This window comes from Dryobates pubescens, chromosome 2 (assembly GCF_014839835.1).
Source record: "Dryobates pubescens isolate bDryPub1 chromosome 2, bDryPub1.pri, whole genome shotgun sequence".
Taxonomy (NCBI): Eukaryota; Metazoa; Chordata; class Aves; order Piciformes; family Picidae; genus Dryobates; species Dryobates pubescens.
Window position 1 is genome coordinate 16,987,560 of NC_071613.1, and position 20,665 is coordinate 17,008,224.

At 45.5% G+C, this 20,665-nt stretch overlaps 1 protein-coding gene across 1 annotated transcript in view; it reads right to left on the reverse strand.

Annotated features, from left to right (window-relative positions):
- ALK (ALK receptor tyrosine kinase) overlaps window positions 1-20,665 on the reverse strand; it is a 357,461-nt gene that overhangs the window by 89,930 nt on the left and 246,866 nt on the right. Inside the window, exon 6 of the mRNA XM_054171222.1 lies at window positions 3,639-3,770. Coding sequence (XP_054027197.1) covers window positions 3,639-3,770 — 132 coding nt within the window. The remainder of the gene's footprint in view (window positions 1-3,638; window positions 3,771-20,665) is intronic.

The window sequence follows — 20,665 nt, forward strand, 5'->3', positions numbered from 1 at the left end:
CTGAAGCCTTTGTTTAATAGCAATTTTAAAAGCTCTCCCCTGAGTTTTCAGCATGGCTACATCTTTTCCTGACAGCCTTTTTTATGCAAGCAAAAGCATTTGGGAAACCCCTTTCCCTGCTTTATATATCTGAATCTCTTTTTGCAACACTTGCAAAAAGCTGATGAAAACATTCACGTTGCTCAGGAGGAAAATGAAAGCTGAACTGATGAGAGATGACATATGTTTTATGTTGGGCTGCCATGCAGATGTAACTGACATCTAAAACATCAGATCATTCCACTATTTTCTCTAAGGCTTATGCCAAGAATATTCAACACAGTAAAGAGGCAAAAGCAGAGAAAGCAGCCATAGAACCGAGCAGCCTTGCAAGCACAGAAGCACACATACCCACAGCTTGACTTCCTGCAAAGGCAAGGCAGTCTTTTTTGCTGTTTGGGTGGAAGATGGTGCTTTTAGGCCTTTCAGCCAGGAGTAGGAACTCTCATTCCCAGCACCTGTGGTTGGATGCACTCCTGGGTGACCTCCCCTAGGTGATCCTGCTTTGGCAGGGGGGTTGGACTCGATGATCTCCAGAGGTCCCTTCCAAACCACAATGTTCTGTAATTCTGTGAAAACAAACTGTGAGGTCATCTCCTCAAGCTTGGAAATGTTCAAGGCCAGGTTGCAAGAGGCTTCGAGCAGTATGATCTAATGGAAGGTGTTCTGGCCCACGACAGGAGGGTTGGAATGGATGATTCATAGATTCACAGAATGCCAGGTTGGAAGGGACCTCAAGGATCATCTAGTCCAACCTTTCAGAGTAAGAATATAGCTGAAATGAGATGGCCCAGCACCCTGTCAAGCTGAGCCTTGAAACTGTCTAATCTGCAGGGAAATCCTCCACCTCCCTTTAGAGTTTATCCCAATGTCTAATAGTTCAAATGCCAAAAAAAGTCTTTGGCATCCAATCTGAATCTCCCCAGTAGCAACTTGTGCCCATCACCCCTTGTCTTTACCATGGGACTCTTTGTAAAAAGGGAGTCTCCCTCCTCATGATCTTCAAGGCTCCTTCCAACTCAACCTGTTCTATGATTCTATATCATGAGTGCTCTACTACCTTATACAGAATCTTCCCTGCTCTGAAGGTCTCAAGTGCAAGCTAACTTGAGAGCAATTGCCTTCTATATGCCAAAAGCTTTTGCTGGGACTGGTATTTTTGCTGGGACTGGTATTTCTGCTGGGACTGCTTCCACTTGGACACCCACAAGTCCATGGGACCGGATGGGATCCATCCTAGGGTGCTGAGAGAGCTGGCAGATGAGCTGGCCAAGCCGCTCTCCATCATTTTCCTCCAGTCCTGGCTCACTGGAGAGGTCCCAGATGACTGGAAACTGGCCAATGTGGTCCCCATCCACAAGAAGGGATGGATGGAGGAACCTGGAAACTACAGGCCAGTCAGCCTGACCTCAGTGCCAGGGAAAGTGATGGAACAGATTATCCTGGCAGCAATAACTGTGCACCTGAAGGATGGCCAAGGGCTCAGGTCCAGCCACCATGGGTTTAAGAAGGGCAGGTCCTGCCTCTCCAACCTGATCTCCTTCTATGATCAGGTGACCCGCCTGGTGGATGTGGGGAGGCCTGTGGATGTAGTCTATCTGGACTTCAGCAAGGCCTTTGACACCGTCCCCCACAGTAAACTGCTGGCTAAGCTGTCAGCTCGTGGTTTGGACCACAACACTCTGTGCTGGGTTAGGAACTGGCTGGAGGGCCGAGCCCAGAGAGTGGTGGTGAATGGTGCCACATCCGGCTGGCGGCCAGGCACCAGTGGCGTCCCCCAGGGATCAGTGCTGGGCCCCATCCTCTTTAACATCTTCATTGATGATCTGGATGAGGGGGTTGAGTCAGTCATCAGCAAGTTTGCAGATGACACCAAGTTGGGAACAGATATTAGTCAGTTAGAGGGTAGAAAAGCTCTGCAGAGGGACCTCAACCAACTGGACAGATGGGCAGAGTCTAATGGCATGGCATTTAACAAGTCCAAGCGCTGGGTGCTGCACTTTGGCCACGGCAACCCCATGCAGAGCTACAGGCTGGGGTCAGAGTGGCTGGAGAGCTGCCAAACAGAGAGGGACCTGGGGGTGCTGATTGACACCTGCCTAAACATGAGCCAGCAGTGTGCCCAGGTGGCCAAGAGGGCCAATGGCATCCTGGCCTGCATCAAGAACAGTCTGGCCAGCAGGAGCAGGGAGGTCATTGTGCCCCTGTACTCTGCATTGGTTAGGCCATACCTTGAGTACTGTGTCCATTTCTGGGCCCCTCAGTTTAAGAAGGACATTGAAACACTTGAACGTGTCCAGAGAAGGGCAACAAGGCTGGGGAGAGGCCTTGAGTACAAGCCCTGTGAGGAGAGGCTGAGGGAGCTGGGATTGTTTAGCCTGGAGAAGAGAAGGATCAGGGGTGACCTCATTGCCCTCTACAACTACCTGAAAGGTGGTTGTAGACAGGAAAGGGTTGGTCTCTTCTCCCAAGCAACCAGCACCAGAACAAGGGGACACAGCCTCAAGCTGCGCCAGGGGAGGTTTAGACTCGAAGTGAGGAAAAAGTTCTTCACTGAGCGAGTCATTCGCCATTGGAATGGGCTGCCCAGGGAGGTGGTGGAGTTACCGTCCCTGGAGGTGTTCAAGGGGAGATTGGACGTGGCACTTGGTGCCATGGTCTAGTTGTGAGATCTGTTGGGACAGGTTGGACTTGATGATCCTTGGGGTCTCTTCCAACCTTAGTTATACTGTGATACTGTATTTGAAGCAGGGAACACACTTTTGTTGCATGCCAAATCAGTGCAGTTCTGTCAACCAAAGTCCCCAGGATGGGATCAGTTGTGATGCATACCCTTTAAACTGATAAATGCTGAACTCTCAATGATTCTTTTTCTTGCTAGGTTTACCCTGTGGATGACAATATGGCTGACAATCCATCACTCCTAACTGTAGACTAGCAAAGGGGGAGGTGCTGGAGGTAAAACATGTAGAGGTATAGAAAAGGAGAAAAGGCATCTTCAAGACAGTTAAAGGAAGGGCCTAAAGAATCTGAGTTATGCAGCACAATTACAAAGTATTCAGGCATAGCAAATTTTCAGAAAACTCAGGCTGCTATCTGTCTTCTGCTGTGTTTTATTAGTCTACTGAGTGCTGAAGAGAAGATTCAAAACAAGAGGAATTACAAAGACACAGGAGTTGGTCAAAGATAAGCTACTGGATCCACTCATTTTTCATTTTAGAAGTTTTCCCTTTCCTCTCCCTTCTGCCAGATGCTCTGCTCCATTTTGATTAAAAGCTCTAACAAACTCCACATTTCATAATTCTGTAAGGCAGCTTGCTATTCAGGCTCTACTTCCTTTGCATTTTTGATCAGGACTTTGGAAGAAATGAAGCACTAAGAGCATCTTAAGAACCTGCTGCAGAACTAATGCAGATGAGTACAGGAAGATATCAAATGGTCTGCTCCAGGCAGAGATCCAAGGAAACTGCATGTGTTAGGGAGGATAGCGGTCTTTTGATCGTACTGGAGTAGTCTATTAGTGCCACAGTCTCAGGCATTAAAATTCAAGCCAATCCCTGCTGTTGGAAAAGGCAGCCTGGGGGTCTGGATTTACTCACCACACAGATCTCCCTCATCTTCTCCCTCGGCACAGTCCCTGATGAAGTCACACACCTGCCCCAGCCTGATTGCTGTTCCATTCCAGCAGCTGAAGGAACCCTCCAGAGCCATCTTGGAGCCAGAAGCAGATCCTAGAGAAAAAAACAAAAGAGAGGGGAAAAAAAAAAAAGATTACTGAATTTCCTTCATCTCAATCAACAGGTCTAAGGACCCTGGGTAATACTGAAGGGGAGAACACCTTGTGAAATCCCTCCCATCCAAGACCAATTCAATAAAGTGATTATTTCATTTTGTTTGACCTGCTTAATCTAGTCACATATCTAACAGAGAACTTGTTTTCCTTAGTTTACCTTTCTGGGGGTTTAAGTTGGAAGGCACCATTGGCAGTTTAGAAGAGGGTTGAGATTCTCCAGCTTGCTCTGGATTACTTCTCAAGAACACCACAACTTATGCATGGCAGAATTTCAATTGTATGTAAATTGACTGCTAGGCTGGCAGTCCTGAAGACTGATGTCCCCTCTGTTTACAGATTCACAGATTGCAGTGGGTTGGAAGGGGCCCTCAAAGGTCATCTTGTCCAATCCCCCTGAACTCAGCAGGGACCTGCTCCAGCAGGTCTGTGTCTCTCTTGTGGTGGTGGCCCTTGAACTCAACACAGTACTCCAGGTGAGATCTCACCAGAGCAGAGTGGCAGCACCTCCTCTCTCAAACTGCTGGTCGCACTTCTTTTGATGCAGGCCAGGATGCCATTGGCCTTCTGGGCTGCAAGTGCACATTGCTGGCTCATGTCCAGCCTTTTAACCACCAGTACCCCCAAGACCCCTTGAGGGACACCACTTGTCACCTGTCTTCATCTGGACATCAAGCTGCTGACCACAACCCTTTGTGTGTGATCATCCAACCAATTCCTTATCTCCTGGACAGCCCACCCATCAAATCCATCTCTCTACAGCTTAGAGAGAAGGATGTTGTGGGTGACTGTGTCAAAGACTACAAAAATCTAGACAGATGACATCTTGTTGGTCTTTCCTTGCCCACACCATTTTAGAAAGCTCAGGAATAACATGGTTACATGGCTTGGAAAGAACACAGGCTTTCATTGTGCTCTCCTATCAACATGTATTACCTATGAGTTGGATGTATCATGTTGTTATAATCTTTCTGCAAGAGAGAAAACAGCTTGATTTTTCTTGTAAGAGTTTCCTTTCTCTTCTACACTCACTCCTAGTCCTACATCCTGCACTCCCCTGAAGACAGGGAGTCCACAGGAGACTGCATTTACCAAGATACAGTCAGAACATCCAGAGGAGGCCAAGCTTGGGAAGTGCAAGACCCCATTTTGACAAAAATCTGGGTGTAGAAGCAATTCACTGAAACTTTCCTGACTGCAGAGAAGTGCTTCCAGCTCATTGCTCCTAGGAGGCCAGCCTAGAAGTACAAAGAAGTCTGTGCTGTGAACTCTCCACTGCAACAACTCCTGCCCTGAATCCTATTACATGGGTAAATGCTCAAGACTAAACCAAAGCCTGTGGGCAGAGTGAGCCATCGTTTCCCTAACTCATCTGTGCTTGCTAAACAGCACAGCTACATCATGTTCTCTGGTACTACAGGGAGTTGGGAATCACTGGTGATTCAATTAGATGTGCACTTGATACTTTTATTTATATTGCCTGCCAAAACTAAAAATTAATGAAGCATGTAGGAAAACAACCACTATTTCTCTTCAGGCTTATTTTATGGTGCAAATCAATTCAGGAGCCGGGGGAACACATGCCAAACCTTTTTAATAAAGGACCTCAGCTCCTGAAAGGGGTGCTCTGTGTTATTGTCAGCTCTGGTTTTTTGACTGTCTTTTAGAGCAATTCTGGCTTGCTGCATACAGGCTGCACAGTGCCCTTGTACTTCAGTCAGGGTCAAGGCTGACTGCAGAGGAGAGCTTTGCAGGAAAATAGACTGGTAACTCAGAGCTGGTCACTGACAACTTCTGCAGGCCCTTTGGTACAGGTTCAAGGCGAGGAGAAGATACCTTCCATGGCCTTGTCTTGCTCCTTGAAAAAAATGCACTTTTAGAGACACCACTGAGAGCCTTCCCTGTGCCAGAAGCAAAGCTCTTTGCTCACAAGCCAGTCAGAGTGGCCTCAGGTCAGTGTGCACATGGATGCTAGAAAACTATAAACAGCAGCAGCTCTGGTACCTCGGTTGGTGATTTCTTCTTCCAGGGGTATGCCATGAACATATATGGCACCAGGTTGCTGCAATGAACACCTGACAAAAAGTTAAAAGACAAGCCCCAGAGCTCTTCCAAAAGTTTAGTAACATCATGACTCTCAAAAAATGTTGAATTCCTACTGAAGTTCAGAAGTCCTTCTGTTTCTTTAAATTACCCAACAAACAGTTTTGAAGTTCTCACGTCCCACTCAGTTTATCTGCAGTCTTCCCAGCGAGGTCTATGTTTTATCTCCCAGCTACTGGGATACAGTATGCAGACAGTTAGAGGAGGGGTTATTGCAGGCAATAGTTATTCTGTTCACTCAGTTCATTAGAACTTTGTAAAGACACTTGGTTTGCCAAGCACATGACTAGAGTGACATTAATTTTAATGGAACCAAAGCATTCCAGAGCACCTACTATCTTCCCAGGCATTTTTGTTGCAGTCCAGGAGAGCAAATTTCAGTTCAACTGACTGTAGTATTTAAAAGATGTCAGTTGACACCAGACATCAAGCAACGGCAGGAGCTTTTCCTCCAAAACAAAGCAGCAGATTTGCATGCTCATTCATCCCTGTGGAGACAGGGCTTGAATCAGCTCAGATTTGCATTAGACATGTATAGACCTGCTCCTCGTGTAGGTTAGAGAACACAAAGAGCAAAGCTGCAGCCCGGGGAATGGCTGGGCCCCGTGACAGTGCACGATCTATTCCTGTCTCCGGCTTGCTGGCTTACAGTGCACAAAGTGAACGGGATGAAGGGGAGGATTAACAAGTAAAACAAACAGATAACCGAAGAAAGCCTAAACACAAACGGTGCTCTTAATAGGCCACTCGATGCAGATGTTTGCATGCAAGCTCAAGGAAAAGTCATTTTTAATTAAAATATTTTGTATCAAAGACAGACATTTGATCTTTTCATTTCCCAGCCCTAATCATTCCTGGCAAGGGAAAGCCAGAATGTCCTGGATCGCTGAGTCAAGTGGCCGCAGCTCACACACAGAAGATGTGTAAGGAAAGGAAAATGGATGGCATCAAATAAGTATCAAAGTAAAATTTGTGGGAGACATCCTTTATATTTACAGCAGTGTTTATGTTAGGCAGTGGCATCCATAAATTACAGCAGTCATTAAGCTGTACCACGGCTGGCTTGGAGCCTTATAAATCATTATTTAAACAGCAACATTAAACAAATGGCATTTCAGGCTCTAAATTGAAAGGAGAAACAAACAACTCCTGGGGAAACAAGTGCTGACTTTGTATCTCACAGGTCCTGCTTCGAACACAGTTCAGCCTTGGCTGAATTCAAATCTAGTACCAGACCCTGGACACCAATGACAGCCTGGGCTCTTGACTGCCCATGGGTTTGGACTTCATTTCCATTTAGCAGGATAGAAAGAAGGAAATGGTGTGGCTTAGCCTAAAGCAGGATAAGCAACTCACCAGTCAGCTGGGTGGCCAAAGGGCTGCCCAGAGAGGTTGTGGAGTCTCCTTCTCTGGAGGCATTCAAAACCTGCCTGGATGTGCTCCTGTGCGACCTACTCTAGGTGATCCTGCTCTGGCAGGAGGGTTGAGGTCCCTTCCAACCCCTGACGTTCTGTGATTTTCTCTGATTTATGCTGCCTCTTCTCTCCTCCACCCTTCTCTGACCAGCAAAGAGATCCAAGCGTGCTGGCAAGCTCTGGCAAATCTGTCTCTGAGGAATATGGCCAGAAAGATTGAGATGCTTGATCACTGCAAAATGGGAACCTTCAGCTCACTGCCACCAGACTTGGCCAGGCAAGAGAGAAGACAGAAATACTTACAGGCATTCACAAAGATATTCCTAGTCTTGCTAACTGGCTATGCTGCTAATTATCATGCAGGATGAGCCAAGAACATAATTATACCTTCAGGTGTTACATTCAACTTCTCAGACCATAATTTTTAATGCTACTGAAAGCTTTTGGGACCAACAGAATCAGGTAAAGCCCTCCCACTCAGCACGCATTAAAATGAGAGCTTAATAAGGTAGTGCTTGGTTGTTGGGTAAAAGCTTTGTCATTTGTACTCTGCAAAAACAAGTGAACAGAAACTGCAAAGACCTAGGATGAATATGCACCCTCATGCATGTTTTACTAATAAGTAGCTGCTCTCTGGGGTCCTCTGAGAAGCCCAGTTGGACGCAGGTGAATGGATTCTGGTGGCTCTCAAGACAAGCCTCTGTATGCACACAAGATGAAGGAAATGCTGTTCTTAATGCCATGTACAGCGTAAGAAATTCCTAGCCCATGGAAACCCAGCATCCTTACCTCACCAGATGTGCTACTTGGCAAAAAAAGAGAGAAACTTTCCTACTATTTTAATTACACCTCTGATAAAAATGTTTCTTACTGGGCTACTGCTGGAGTCTAATGTTCCTCCACTAAGTGCCACTAAAAATCAGGGGTGGTGCAACCTCACCGACGATGCTTATCCATCACAGGTATTTGTCATTAACTTCTCCATTTCATCTGCTCCTCCTCCAGTTTCAGTTCAAGGCTTTGACTCAGAGGTATTTAATAAGAGAATGCTGAGGGATTTAAAGGTTGTGTGAAACAAAGGAAAGCTTCTGGCTAGCCAGAAAATGACAGAGAATGTGGGGGGATTTCTGATTATTGATTTTTCCTGTGACTCATTTTGTGATGGGCACATCATTTCCTCACTCCTCATCTCCAACCCTCCAGCCTTACAGCAGTGCAGACATTTGAAGGCTGATGGCTCACCTGCTGCTGAGGATAGCCATCTTTGAGGACAAAGTAAATTTTCCACTGTTATGAGTCATTAAAACTCCTTCTTTCACCACTAGAGAAGATGGAAGGTATGAAATAAAGCAGGTAGGAAAGCGAAAGAAGAGAAAGATGAGCTCATGTTTAAGGGAACTGAAGCTGCCCTTGGCAAATGGCAGCTGAACTCCAATATGATACAGGGCAGATCACATCAGTCAAAGCTATCACAGTGAGCTACACTGCCCTCATTTTCCAGGCACCCACCCCAGGACACCTCTACTCAGATCTGCAGAGAAGCCAAGTGGTCCCAGCTGCAAATGAGACAGGAGAGAGAGAGAGAGAGAGAGAGGGAGGTTTGGAAAACCAAATATCCTCCAAAAATGCTTTGCAAAAAGGTCGGACTCCCAGTTTCTCACAGTGAGCAGCCAAAATCAGTCAACACTTCATAATTTCTAGCTTTAATCTTTGTAACAGCATAGTTACTGTTGCTGTCACTGCCTGAGGATGCAAGTGAAGCCACGTTTGTAGGAGGAGGCAATCTCTTTTCATCAGGGTGCCTGAAAGCAGGCAGGAAAGGCAGCCCATGTTTGTACATGCCTGAAAGCTTGCCCATTTTTCCAGTTACATAAATTCACTTTAATCTTCTTATTTCATTTCCTATACATAAAATGGGAATAAACTCATCACAAGAGCTCTGTGATGTTCATTTCATTAACATTTTGTAAGGAATTAAGATGTTGGGATAAGACAGCCTTGGAAAAAAAACAAACCACCAACCCAAACCCCCAAACTGTAAAGAAATTATTTACTCTATATTCACAGTGTGGTTTGAATAATTCAGAGCACAAAATGAACAGGGTCATACATCTGATGAAGGCAAGACCGAGGGTAGTAAATAACTTCCCACTGAGGGAGCACCCTCTGCCCTGCATGCTAAGGGCACAGCATTCCCCCAGTGAGCTGCTCCAAGGAGAGAAATCTTCCTCATCAGTGCCTCATAGAAACAGAACTTTCATTTCACAGAAAATGTCAACACATCAAAATGCATCTAACCAAAACCCAAAACCCAGAGCATCATAGGATTGATTTGGATGGAAAAGACCCCTAAGATCATTGAGTCTAACCACTGACTTAATGCCACCATGGTCAATAAACTGTGTCCCAACGTGCCATGTCCACACATTCTTTGAGCACCTCCAGGGATGGTGACTCCACTGTCCCCCTTGGCAGCCTGTTTTAATGCCTGACCACTCTTGCAGGAAAGAAATTTTTCCTGATCTCCAAATGAAACCTTCCCTGGTGCAACTCCAGGCCATTTCCTCTTTTCTGTCACCTTATACTAGGAAGAAGAGACCATCCCCACCTCCCTTCAACCTCCTTTCAGGGAGTTGTAGTGAGTGATAAGGTCTGTCCCCTCAACCTCCTTTTCTCCAGCTGCTCCTCACCAGACCTGTTCTCCAGACCCTTCACCAGCTTTGTTGTCCTTCTCTGGACATGCTCCAGCAGCTCAATGTCATTCCTGGAATGAGGAGCCCAAAACAGAAGGCATAATTTGAGGTGCAGCCTCACCAGTGCCAAGCACAGGGCACAATCACTTCCCTGCTGCTGCTGGCCACACCATTCCTGATCAAGGCCAGGATGCTGTTGGCCTTCCTGTCCACCTGGGCACAAACTGGATTGTCTTTGGCCAGCTGTCAACCAACAACCCCAGGTGTTTTTCTGCTGGGCAGTTTTCCAGACACTCTGCCCCAAGCCTGCTGGACACACTTTTGTTCATATACTCCAGGATGACATTGGCCTTCTTGGCCACATGGGCACATTGCTGTCCCATGGATAACTTTGTTGTCCACCAGGACTCCAAGGTCTTTCTCCACGGCGCTGTTCATGTTGACGTGATGCAGCTTTCCTGAACTTTGAGCACCAACTAACTTCCTTTAAACTCTATACAAGATAAGAGTGTAGAACAAGGAAGTTATCTGGATTTCACACACTCTCATTTTCCAGTGAGGGAAGCTGACTGAGAATTTAATATTTATCTCTCTAGCTCCTGAGACAGCAAATAATTGCTGACTGCAATAAATGACATGATAATATTTTTCCCTATTAATCTTGCACATTTGTTCTGTGTTGTTAGGGCTCATAGTGACATATGTTGTGGGGGTTTTGGTTTTGTTTTGTTGGGTATTTTTTCCCTGTGATTTGCTTAGCAATGAATTAGAAGCTCCAAAAAGACAGAAAAAAAAATAAAAGTAAGCAAGTAAAGAGCCAGCAATGAATGTTACAAAGGCAGTGTAACCCCCAGCAGTGGTACCTATGTATCCTGCAGGGTCTACAAAACTGACAAGGGCCAAAGGAGATGGAAAAATTATTATTCAAAACACTGTGCATGCATAGCTATTAGACAGGGTGTTGTCACATTGCATCTCACACAGCAGATCTTTAAGGTTTGCATATAAGAACAAGTATAGAGTCCTTGTATCTGGGAAAGAATAACCCCATGGACCAGTAGAGGTTGGGGAGTGAGCTGTTGGAGAGCAGTGTAGGGGAAAGGTACCTGGGGGTCCTAGTGGACAGAAGGCTGCCCATGAGCCAGCAATGTGCCCCTGTGGCTAAGAAGGCAAACAGCATTGGTATTAGGAGGAGTGTGGCTAGTAGGTTGAAAGAGGTTCTCCTGCCCCTCCACTCTGGTGAGGCCACATCTGGAACACTGTGTCCAGTTCTGGGCTCCTCAGTTCAAGGAACTGATAGGAAGAGTCCAGCACAGTGCCACAAGGATGCTGAAGGGAGTGGAACATCTCCCTTACGAGGAAAGGCTGAGGGACCTGGGGGTCTTTAGCTTGGAGAAGAGGAGACTGCGGGGAGACCTCATTCATGTTGATAAAGATGTGCAGAGCAGCAGCAGGAGGATGGAGCCAGGCTCTGCTCAGTGATGTCCAATGGCAGGACAAGGGGCAATGGGTGCAAGCTGGAGCAGAGGAGGCTCCATGTGAACAGAAGGAAAAACTTTTTCACTGTGAAAAAGCTCTGGAGCAGGCTGCCCAGAGAGGTTGTGGAGTCTCCTTCTCTGGAGACATTAAAAACCTGCCTGGATGTGTTCTTGTGTGACCTGCCCCTGTGATCCTGCTCTGGCAGGGAGGGTGGAATGGATGATCTTTCAAGGTCCCTTCCAGCCCCTAACATTCTGTGATTCTGTGTGGTTCTGTGATTCCTAATCATGAACACCTTGAAACAGAACAACACAACAGGATGGAATAATTCTGTTAGAATCCCAAATGATTTCTTTTGGTTGTTTTTTGCTGCCTTTATTTCAATATGGGACTGCATTTACTCTTGGATTCCCTTTTCTCTCGGGCATTGCTGCATCTTCATGAGATTTAAAACAAGATCACCAAAGCAAACCAGGCACCTTCCAGCTTTCCTCCATCTCCTAAAAGCAGTCATTGCCGTAGTTTTCACCACAACTTTTTAAAAAGACCAAAAAACCTTTCTGTGACTTTCTGGGAATTTTCCAAACTTGAAACCTTCAAGGGAGAAAATAAAAAGGTCCAAAATGCTATTATTAGCTCTGCCATTTCCATTCTTTGGGTCTGAATAGGCTTGGAGACCAGCTCTTATCAACCAGCAAGCCTGCCCATGGGAAATGCTGGCCAGACTGTTTGCTAGCTCACTGGAAGATCAATGTTGCTTGCCACATGAGGTGGTAGGTGACAAAATAATGAGGTGGTAGGTGAGAAAATCATGAGGTGGGGTGAAATCTCTAAGCTTATTTATCAACAACAGAAGCAGATTTAACATGGGGCCACTCTTAAGATCATGGAACCAAATATGAAATAAAGTAAGGCTGCTGCAGTAAGGACATGAAAATAGTGCTTCCAAACTTCATGTGTGTCTCTTGGGTAGGCCACAAGACCCAATTAGGTAGGAGGTACACATTCTGTTTTCCACATTCCAAGGCTTGGCTCAAAGCCATGTAAAATAAATTTTGCCTTTGTTTGTTCAGGTTCCCCAGTTCCAAGCACAACCAACACTCCTACCATACTACACAGTGGATTTTCTTCAATTATTGGTTCTTAAAAACAGCATCAAAAGAAACCTCCAAACCATTAAAAAACATTTTAAAGGGGAGGAAACTGGATGTCTTCCTGTGTGACTTACTCCAGGTGATTCTGCCCTGTCAGGGGAGTTGGTCTGGATGCTCTTTTGAGGTACCTTCCAATTCCTAACATTCTGTGATTCCTAAAGATGAACAGCTGGAAATAGAACAATAGAGGTGAAGTTGCCCAGACCCAAGCAAAAAGCCACAGAAAGGGGAGACTAGAAAAGATTGTCCAGAGTCAAGAAAAAAGCCACTCAAAGGAGAAACTAGAAAAGATTGCTTGGCTCCTGCAGAGCTGATTCCCCACATGTCAGCTATAACCTCTCTCTGAACCCTGCCATAGCAGCATCTCAGTAATGTCTCATATGCTTTTAGTACTGCCAGCCAGTCAAGAGAGGTATATTTGTATGCCTTGTCATGAAAAACACAAATAGAGGTTGCACTTAATTGTATTCAAACATCATTTTAGATAGCAATCATATTTTTCATTTCTGAAATGCAGTTCTGCTTCTCTAACTGTTTAACCCACTATCTTTCCCTCAGCTGTCAGCAGGATTAAATGAAGGTTTATGGCCGTACTGCAGATCACTTGCTGAGGAAGATGGGTGGAATCTCACAAATCAGCACAATCAGAAGCATGCATAGGTGGCCCCTTCAGCAGAGTGCAGTGAGGCATCTTCAAATCACAGCCAAATGTTTTCCTGTTGAAAGCAGTGGCCCCACAGTGAAAGAGCAATGGTTCATAGAATGAGAGAATGGCTTGAGTCAGAAGGAACCTTAAACAGCACCTAATTCCAGCCCCCTGCCATAGGCAGGGGCATCTCTTACTACATCAAGTTGTTGTAAGCCTCATCCAGCCTGACCTTCAACACTTCCAGGGATGAGACATCCAGAGCTTCTCTGGGCAACCTGTTCCACTGCCTTTCAATCTCATAATAAAGGACTTCTTCCTAATGTCCAATCTAAATCCCCCCTGCCCTAGTTTAAAACCATTCTCCCTTGTCCTGTCACCACATGTGAGTATAAAAAATCCTTCTCCAGCTTTCCCATAGCTCCCTTCAGGAACTGGAGCTATAAGATCTCCCCAGAGCCTTCTCTTCTCCAGGCTGAATGGACCCAACTCCCTTAGCCTGTCCTCACAGGATAGCTGCTGCAGCCTTCTGATCATCTTTGTGGCCCTCCTTGGTGCTCCAGGTAGGAGCAGAAGCTTGCTAGGGAAGAAATTTTCACATCTTGGCCCCTGTCGAGCCCTGCAAAACTCTGCAGCTGAAGTGCAACAAATTGTTGTCAAGGAGCTAATTTCCACTTGGCTTCAAAAACTGAGCAACACCACCTCAAAAAGTCAAAGCATTAGCAAGATGAAATGATGCAGGAGCCCTTGCTGTGAGGGAGAGTAACAGTGCTGGTGACACATAACAGGGTTGCCCCTGGGAAGGATTAAATGTGGATGGGGGCTTTCCAGCTTGCTGTTCTAGGGAAGCAAGAGGAAACACTGCCCTACCTCCACACATCCCTGAACACTGAATCCTGTGACTCACTGGTGACTCTCCCAGCTGAATGCACTGGAAACTGCCTACATCTCAGTGCTCTGAAGCCAGTCTGACAGGATGGAGAAGTAGCAGTTCTTTGCTCTTGCGTATCTGGCTGTGCTTCAAGGCCTTGAGACACTTGAATGACATATCCCAACAGCAAAGCTGCTGCAGGTCAATAGCCCTCCATGCCAAAAACACCCACAAAAAACCCAAACCAAACCACCACCAAAAAAACCTGGAGAGGGCCTCCCTCCTGCCAGAGGATCCCTGGTAACCTTGACTTGTGAAAGGCTTGTGAATTGGGAAGGCTTACAGAAAAAACCCACAGATACCAGCAAATAAGACAATGATTAGCTCTGTGTCAGCCAAAGTACTGAGGATATGAGTGAAAAACCATGGGAAGGGAAGACATTGTGACTCCAAGATGAGCACACAGGTCTCAGGCAGTCTCTCTAGCATCCGGTAGCATGCCAAAAGGCACTTTGGTTACTGCTTTCCATAAAAGATCTGCTTCCTAAACATATGCTGAGTTCCAGAGTGAGTTCTAGGAGTTGACCAATATCACAGAGTATCTCTGGTTGAAAGAGACCTTCAAGACTGTCTAGTCCAATCTTCGACCCAGCACTGCAAGGTCACCACTACGCCATGTTGCTAAGCAGCAGGTCTACACCTCCAGGGATGGTGAGTCCACCACTGCCCTGGGCAGACCATTCCAATGCTTGAGAACCCCTTCAGTGAAGAAGTGTTTCCAATATTCCAACCTGAACCTAATACACAGCCTAAACCTCCCCTTGCAGAGCTTGCATCCATTTCCTCTAGTCCTCCAGCTGCTTGCCACCAGGGAGGCTGTCCCCCTCCTTGCTCTAACCTCCTTTTCTGGGAGTTGTAGAGAGCCAGAAGGTCTCACCTCAGCTTCCTTTTCCCCAGACTGAACAACCCCAGCTCCCTCAGCTGCTCCTCATAGGGCTTGTTCTCTAGGGCCTTCACAAGTCTCATTGCCCTTCTCTGGACACTCTCCAGCACCTCAATACCCTTCTATAGTGAGGGGGACTCAGAACTGAACACAATACTCAAGGTGTGGCCTCACCAGTGCCTCAGGTGTACCATACTGTGAGGATGAGATGCCTGGGAGCTGCTAGCCAGAGTGGAAAACCTAGAAAATATTAAATAATATAAAGATGGTGCTTGTATTAGTTTTAATTATTTTTAATATTCTGACAGGCACCTTAATAAAGCAGTTGCTACATGTAGGGACAAGATCAAGAAGACAGAAGATTTGTTGTGTCTCTACAACTCCAGGCTTTCTCTGAGATCTCCACTCTCTGATGAGCAGTGTGCAATCAGCCTCTCAGAAGACTTCACGCAAGTTCTCATCTTGAAATTCGGCACCACAAAATGCATGCAAACCCAACACGTTCATTTGTGGCCTCCTCATCAATAGGTTTTCTGATGAGTGCAGGCTCCCCTGCAAAGCTTTTCCAGTCCCTCTTTCCCCCATTTTCCTAGCTACTTCAGCTGGCCATTAATTAATCTCCTAACTATCGTCAGCAGTAGTATTAAATTCTCACAAATTTGCTACTGCTGTTATTATGTAAAATGCTGCTCCTAGCTGGCTGGGCTTCAGCAAAGCATAACACCTTGTTGACTCTAGATGAATCTATTTATACAATGCAAATGTACCTCTCCCTGCAGGACAAATCCTTTATAATTAAATCCTTTGTAACTGCAAACCAATTCATTATACAAACTAAAGAAGCAGGAGGACACACAGCTTGCTGCTCATTCTTCATCAAGATCTTAGTAAACAAACATTTGGGTACTGAAGTCATAAAAAGAGAATATGAAACGGGTTGGCAGCTCCATTGCAAAGGAAATGGAGTTAGCCTGGTTTGGGGACAAACGGGTATTAAGTTACCCAGGAAGAATTATGGGAAGGTCCAGAGGAGCAGTAGAGCACGTGTCCTTTCAGCATACAGGAGTAGAGCACATGGAAACAAGATACATGCGTAGTGTTCTGTCACACAGTGCTCTGTCACTTCAGGACATGGTTCAATGGCCATGGTGATGCGAGGTCAATGGTTGGACTCAATGATCCTAAAGGTCTTTTCCAACCAAAATGGTTGTGTGATTCTATGAATGACTTAGGATAAAAACCAAACCAAAACAAGCAAGCAAACCCCCAACAAAAGAATCCACTCAGGCATGGAAGGAATTAAGGAAAGAGAAATACGAATCCATTTCAGAAAATAAGGAAATTCTGCATGCTTCCCACCTAAGATCTATTGAATTGTTTCACACTTTTAAAGGAGGTGTTGGGGGAAAAGCCATCAATTTCAGAAATGGTTAAAGTTACCAAGCTGTACTGGATGGGACTCACTTGACAGCACAACATGCCCAAAGACAGTAAGTAATAAAAGAGACCCACCAAACTTTCTTTTATCCAGCAAATGGACTAGAAGAGACTTAAAAGGCACTTTACATTTGTCTGCACTTGGTCTTGAAGCAGCAATTTAAAAGGCTAAGTAATGATTAACATTAGTTTTGGAGCACACCAAGGCTTCTCTCTGAAGAGAGAAGGCCCTCTTGGGGAGGTGACCATCTTAGCGAACACAAACTCTTCCTGCTTTTTCAGTATGATCCCCTAGTAGCTCTCTCTCTATACTCCCATTCGTCTTAAGCTGCCCATGGTCCCCCCACAGTAAAGTTATATTGAGTGCAAAGGTGTCAGGTACCCACCATATATTTTTACCAAAGAGAACAGTTAAAATTCTTGACTCCCAGCCCTCCCAGGGCTTTAACTTAACGCAATACAGACGCAGTTCACCAGCTGTAATGGCCAACTACTCACATCCTCACATCACTGCACTACCTTAAAGCCTGGAATGGAACTCCCAGTGCATGGGGAATCTACAGTCAGAAACTTTAGTGAAATATTAGCAACAAAATCAGCTACCCTGGAATTTGTACTTAAACCAGGAAAAAAATGCTGGATCTGCTGGAAAGAATCCAAGGGAGAGCTATGGGGATGGTTGTGGGACTGAACATCTCTGCTATGAGGAAAGACCGAGAGCCCCTGGGGCTGTTTAGTCTGGAGAAGAGAAGGGTGAGAGGGGTCTGATCAGTGTCTATCAATATCTGAGGGTGAGTGGCAAGTAGTTTCAGCACAGACAGAAGCAGTTTAAGTTTCTCTGTGCTGTGACAACTCATCCATCCTACATCTGTATTACCTCTACTGTTTTGCCCAGTGGCAATTCTGTTGGGAAAGCCTCTGGACAATTTGTCTCTGCTAGCAAAATGTAGAAATGAAAGGTATCTCACAGCACTCCCTAGCCCTCTTCCAGGTAGACCATGACTGAGTTACCAGTTCATCCAGGGTACAGGTCTGTTCATACTGTGTACAGATCTGGAGTCCTCAATATAGGAAGGACATGGATCTGATGGAGAGGGTCCAGAGGAGGGCCACAATAATGATCAGGGGGCTGGAGCACCTCTGCTATGAGGACAGCTGGGGGTGCTCAGCCTGGAGAAGAGGAGGTTTTGGGAAGACCTAATAGCAGCCTCCCAGTACCTGAAGGGGACTGACAGGAAGTATGGAGAGAAACCTTTTCCAAAGGCCTGCAGTGCAATGGCTTCAAACTAGAGAAGAGAAGATTTAGACTGGATATCAGGAAGAAGTTACCCAGGGGGTAAGCATCTTCACTTTTTCAAGGTTCCATCTCCCTTCCTATGACAGAAAGAAGTTAACACTTTGTGGGGGCTATGTGACCTCACTATAGTGTAGAACTAGCACTCTGTGCATAAACCTTTTGCTTGCACAAAAAACCCCAAAGCCAAACCAACTAACCAAACAACAACAATGATAAAAAACCCCAAATGATTTTTAAGAGCTATCTAACATGAGAATGTCCCCATGCAGAAGAGAAAGGTTTACTCAGCATTATTTCAGGAGATTTCATTTGACCTGAACTAAAATATGGCATAGCTGCAGGAAGCCTGTTATTGTTCCACATTTGTTCCATTTATCAGATATTTCATCCTTTCTTTATGACTTTCAGTGTTGCTTCAAAAAAACCCCAACCCAAAACAAAACAAAAAAACCCAACCCTGAAGTCCAGGGAAGAGGCAGTAAAACTCAGTTTCTTCCCTTACCTTTTTTTCCTTGCCCTCAGAACACACATTTACTAAGTTTGACCAGAATTTTGAGTAACTTTGTCCCACACTAAGTTGAAGTGGAGGTGCTGCTGACTCTTGCATAACACATTCAGGGTCTCAAGTGAAAAGCTATACTGGGGGTATCACTAAATGCTAATCACCAGCATAGAGGATGACAGAATCACTCGAGTTATTACCACATGCTAATGCAGCATCTGTCTGAGGAAGCCCTGAGTCATTCCAGCTTAGTCCTGTCCCCTGAAATCTATTCAAACAGTGCACCAGAGACATTTTCCCCCCATGTTAGCAGTGACAGGAGTGACAATGTGCTCTCCATTTGGCATGCATTAAAATGTGTGAATCTTAGCAAACCATAGATCTGGCTGAGGGGACCTCAGATTAGGAGAGTACTGAGAAGCAGCCATGAAGCTTGCACTGTTCCACATGAGCACTATGGAGGTAGTATGCTGCTATTGCTTTCTCAGGGAGAAGCAGCATGAATCATGGAACCATAGAACTGCTGGGGTTTGAAGCGGCCTTTGAGGTCATCAAGTCCAACTGCTCTCTTAGAGCTTACAATCCACCATTACTGCTAAGCCCCTGCCACTAAATAATGCGCCCTCAGCACCATATCCATACATCTTTTAAACACCTTCAGGGATGTTGACTCTACCACATTCCTCAGCAGCCTGTTAGAATGTTTAATAACCTTTTCCTCATGTCCAACCCAACTTCTGGCACAGCGTGAGGCCATTTCCTCTTGTCCTTATACTTGTTGCATGTGAGGAGAGATCAACCCCCCTGGCTCCAACCTCCTTTGAGAGTGGTGAGATCTCCCTTCAGCTTTGTCTTCTGAAGACTAAACCCCAGCTCCCTCAGCTCTTCCAGATAACATAAACCCAACCTTAAAAATTCCAGTGACAGTTAAGGTGAGATTACAGTGATCTACACACCATCTACAAGCTGATTTGGCATTCACTGATTAATGCAGTAGATGAGATGCTAACATTTTACATGCAAGGCTCTCAATCACCAGTTTCACTCAGTGGTGTGTCTCTGGTGTCAAGCAGTTCTTGATGCTAAGTTATTAAACTTCCCTTCTGTGTATCACTGAAGTATCTATTCCAGTTTCAGGATGAGATTATGGACAAAGACTTCCAATTTCAAGCCAAAGCTGCTTCCAGACTTTGTTACTGAAATGCTTGATACTGGGATACTGGATACAGGAGATCTCAGGGCCCTTCTGTGGCATTTCTTACTGCTTACTTGTTTGGCCCAAGCACTGCAAGGCAGAGTCACTCTCTTATGCTTTCCTATGTATGTTACCCTCCATTAGTCACAAAATCACAGAATGTTTGGGGTTGGAAGGGACCTCTGGAGATCCTCTAGTCCAACGTCCCCACTAAAGCAGGAACACCTAGAGCAGGCCGCACAGGAACACATCCAGGCAGGTTTTGAATGTCTCCAGAGAAGGAGACTCCACAACCTCTGTGGGCAGCCTGTTCCAGGGCTTTGACACACTCACAGGAAAGAAGTTTTTCCTCATGTTTAAGTGAAAAGTCAAATGACCTCAAGCACTTTCAGCTGTACAGTCACAAATTCACAAGGAGAGGGTATTCCCCTCCACAGATCCCTGCCAGTGCAAGACTCCAGCCTTAGCAACAACACTTCAGCTCACACTTGTCAAGACTAATGAATTAAACTGGACTGTAATGAGATCCTGGAGTTATTTGTAGCTGTGCTACAGGTAAGTCCCTTTGGTTGCAGGCAGACATACTTCCCCAGCTGCCTTGGCAGGAGAGGTTATTGAGTCCATCTGTTCAAGACTGCTTTCCCTTCTGACTAGCTGCTGAAGCAGCATGTGGAAGTACTCCCTAGTTTATTTCAGGCAAAGTCAGACAGGTGAGACCAGAATAACACTTCTTACATACTCAAGGATTTGATGTTAACCTGTCTCATTTTCAAATGGCAGCTGCTCTCTCAGTTGCATTAAAACATCTTGCAGACTCTTGTGACCCTCTTGAAAGACTAGAGAAGAAAAGTCACAATATGGTGGTGTTGCAAGGTAGAGGAGCAGCTCAGTGGATGCACTCTATTTACTTTACAAGAAAAAGTCATTCTAACATGTGAGATGCTTCTGATATATGATAATATTATTACTATTCCATGCAAAGCAATTCATAGAGGATGGATTATTCCCCTTTCCTTTTAAGGCACACTGTGGAACATCAGCCTCCTAACTCCCATTACCTCCAGAGCTTTGGGAAAACTTGTAAACACAGCTGAGTGTTCT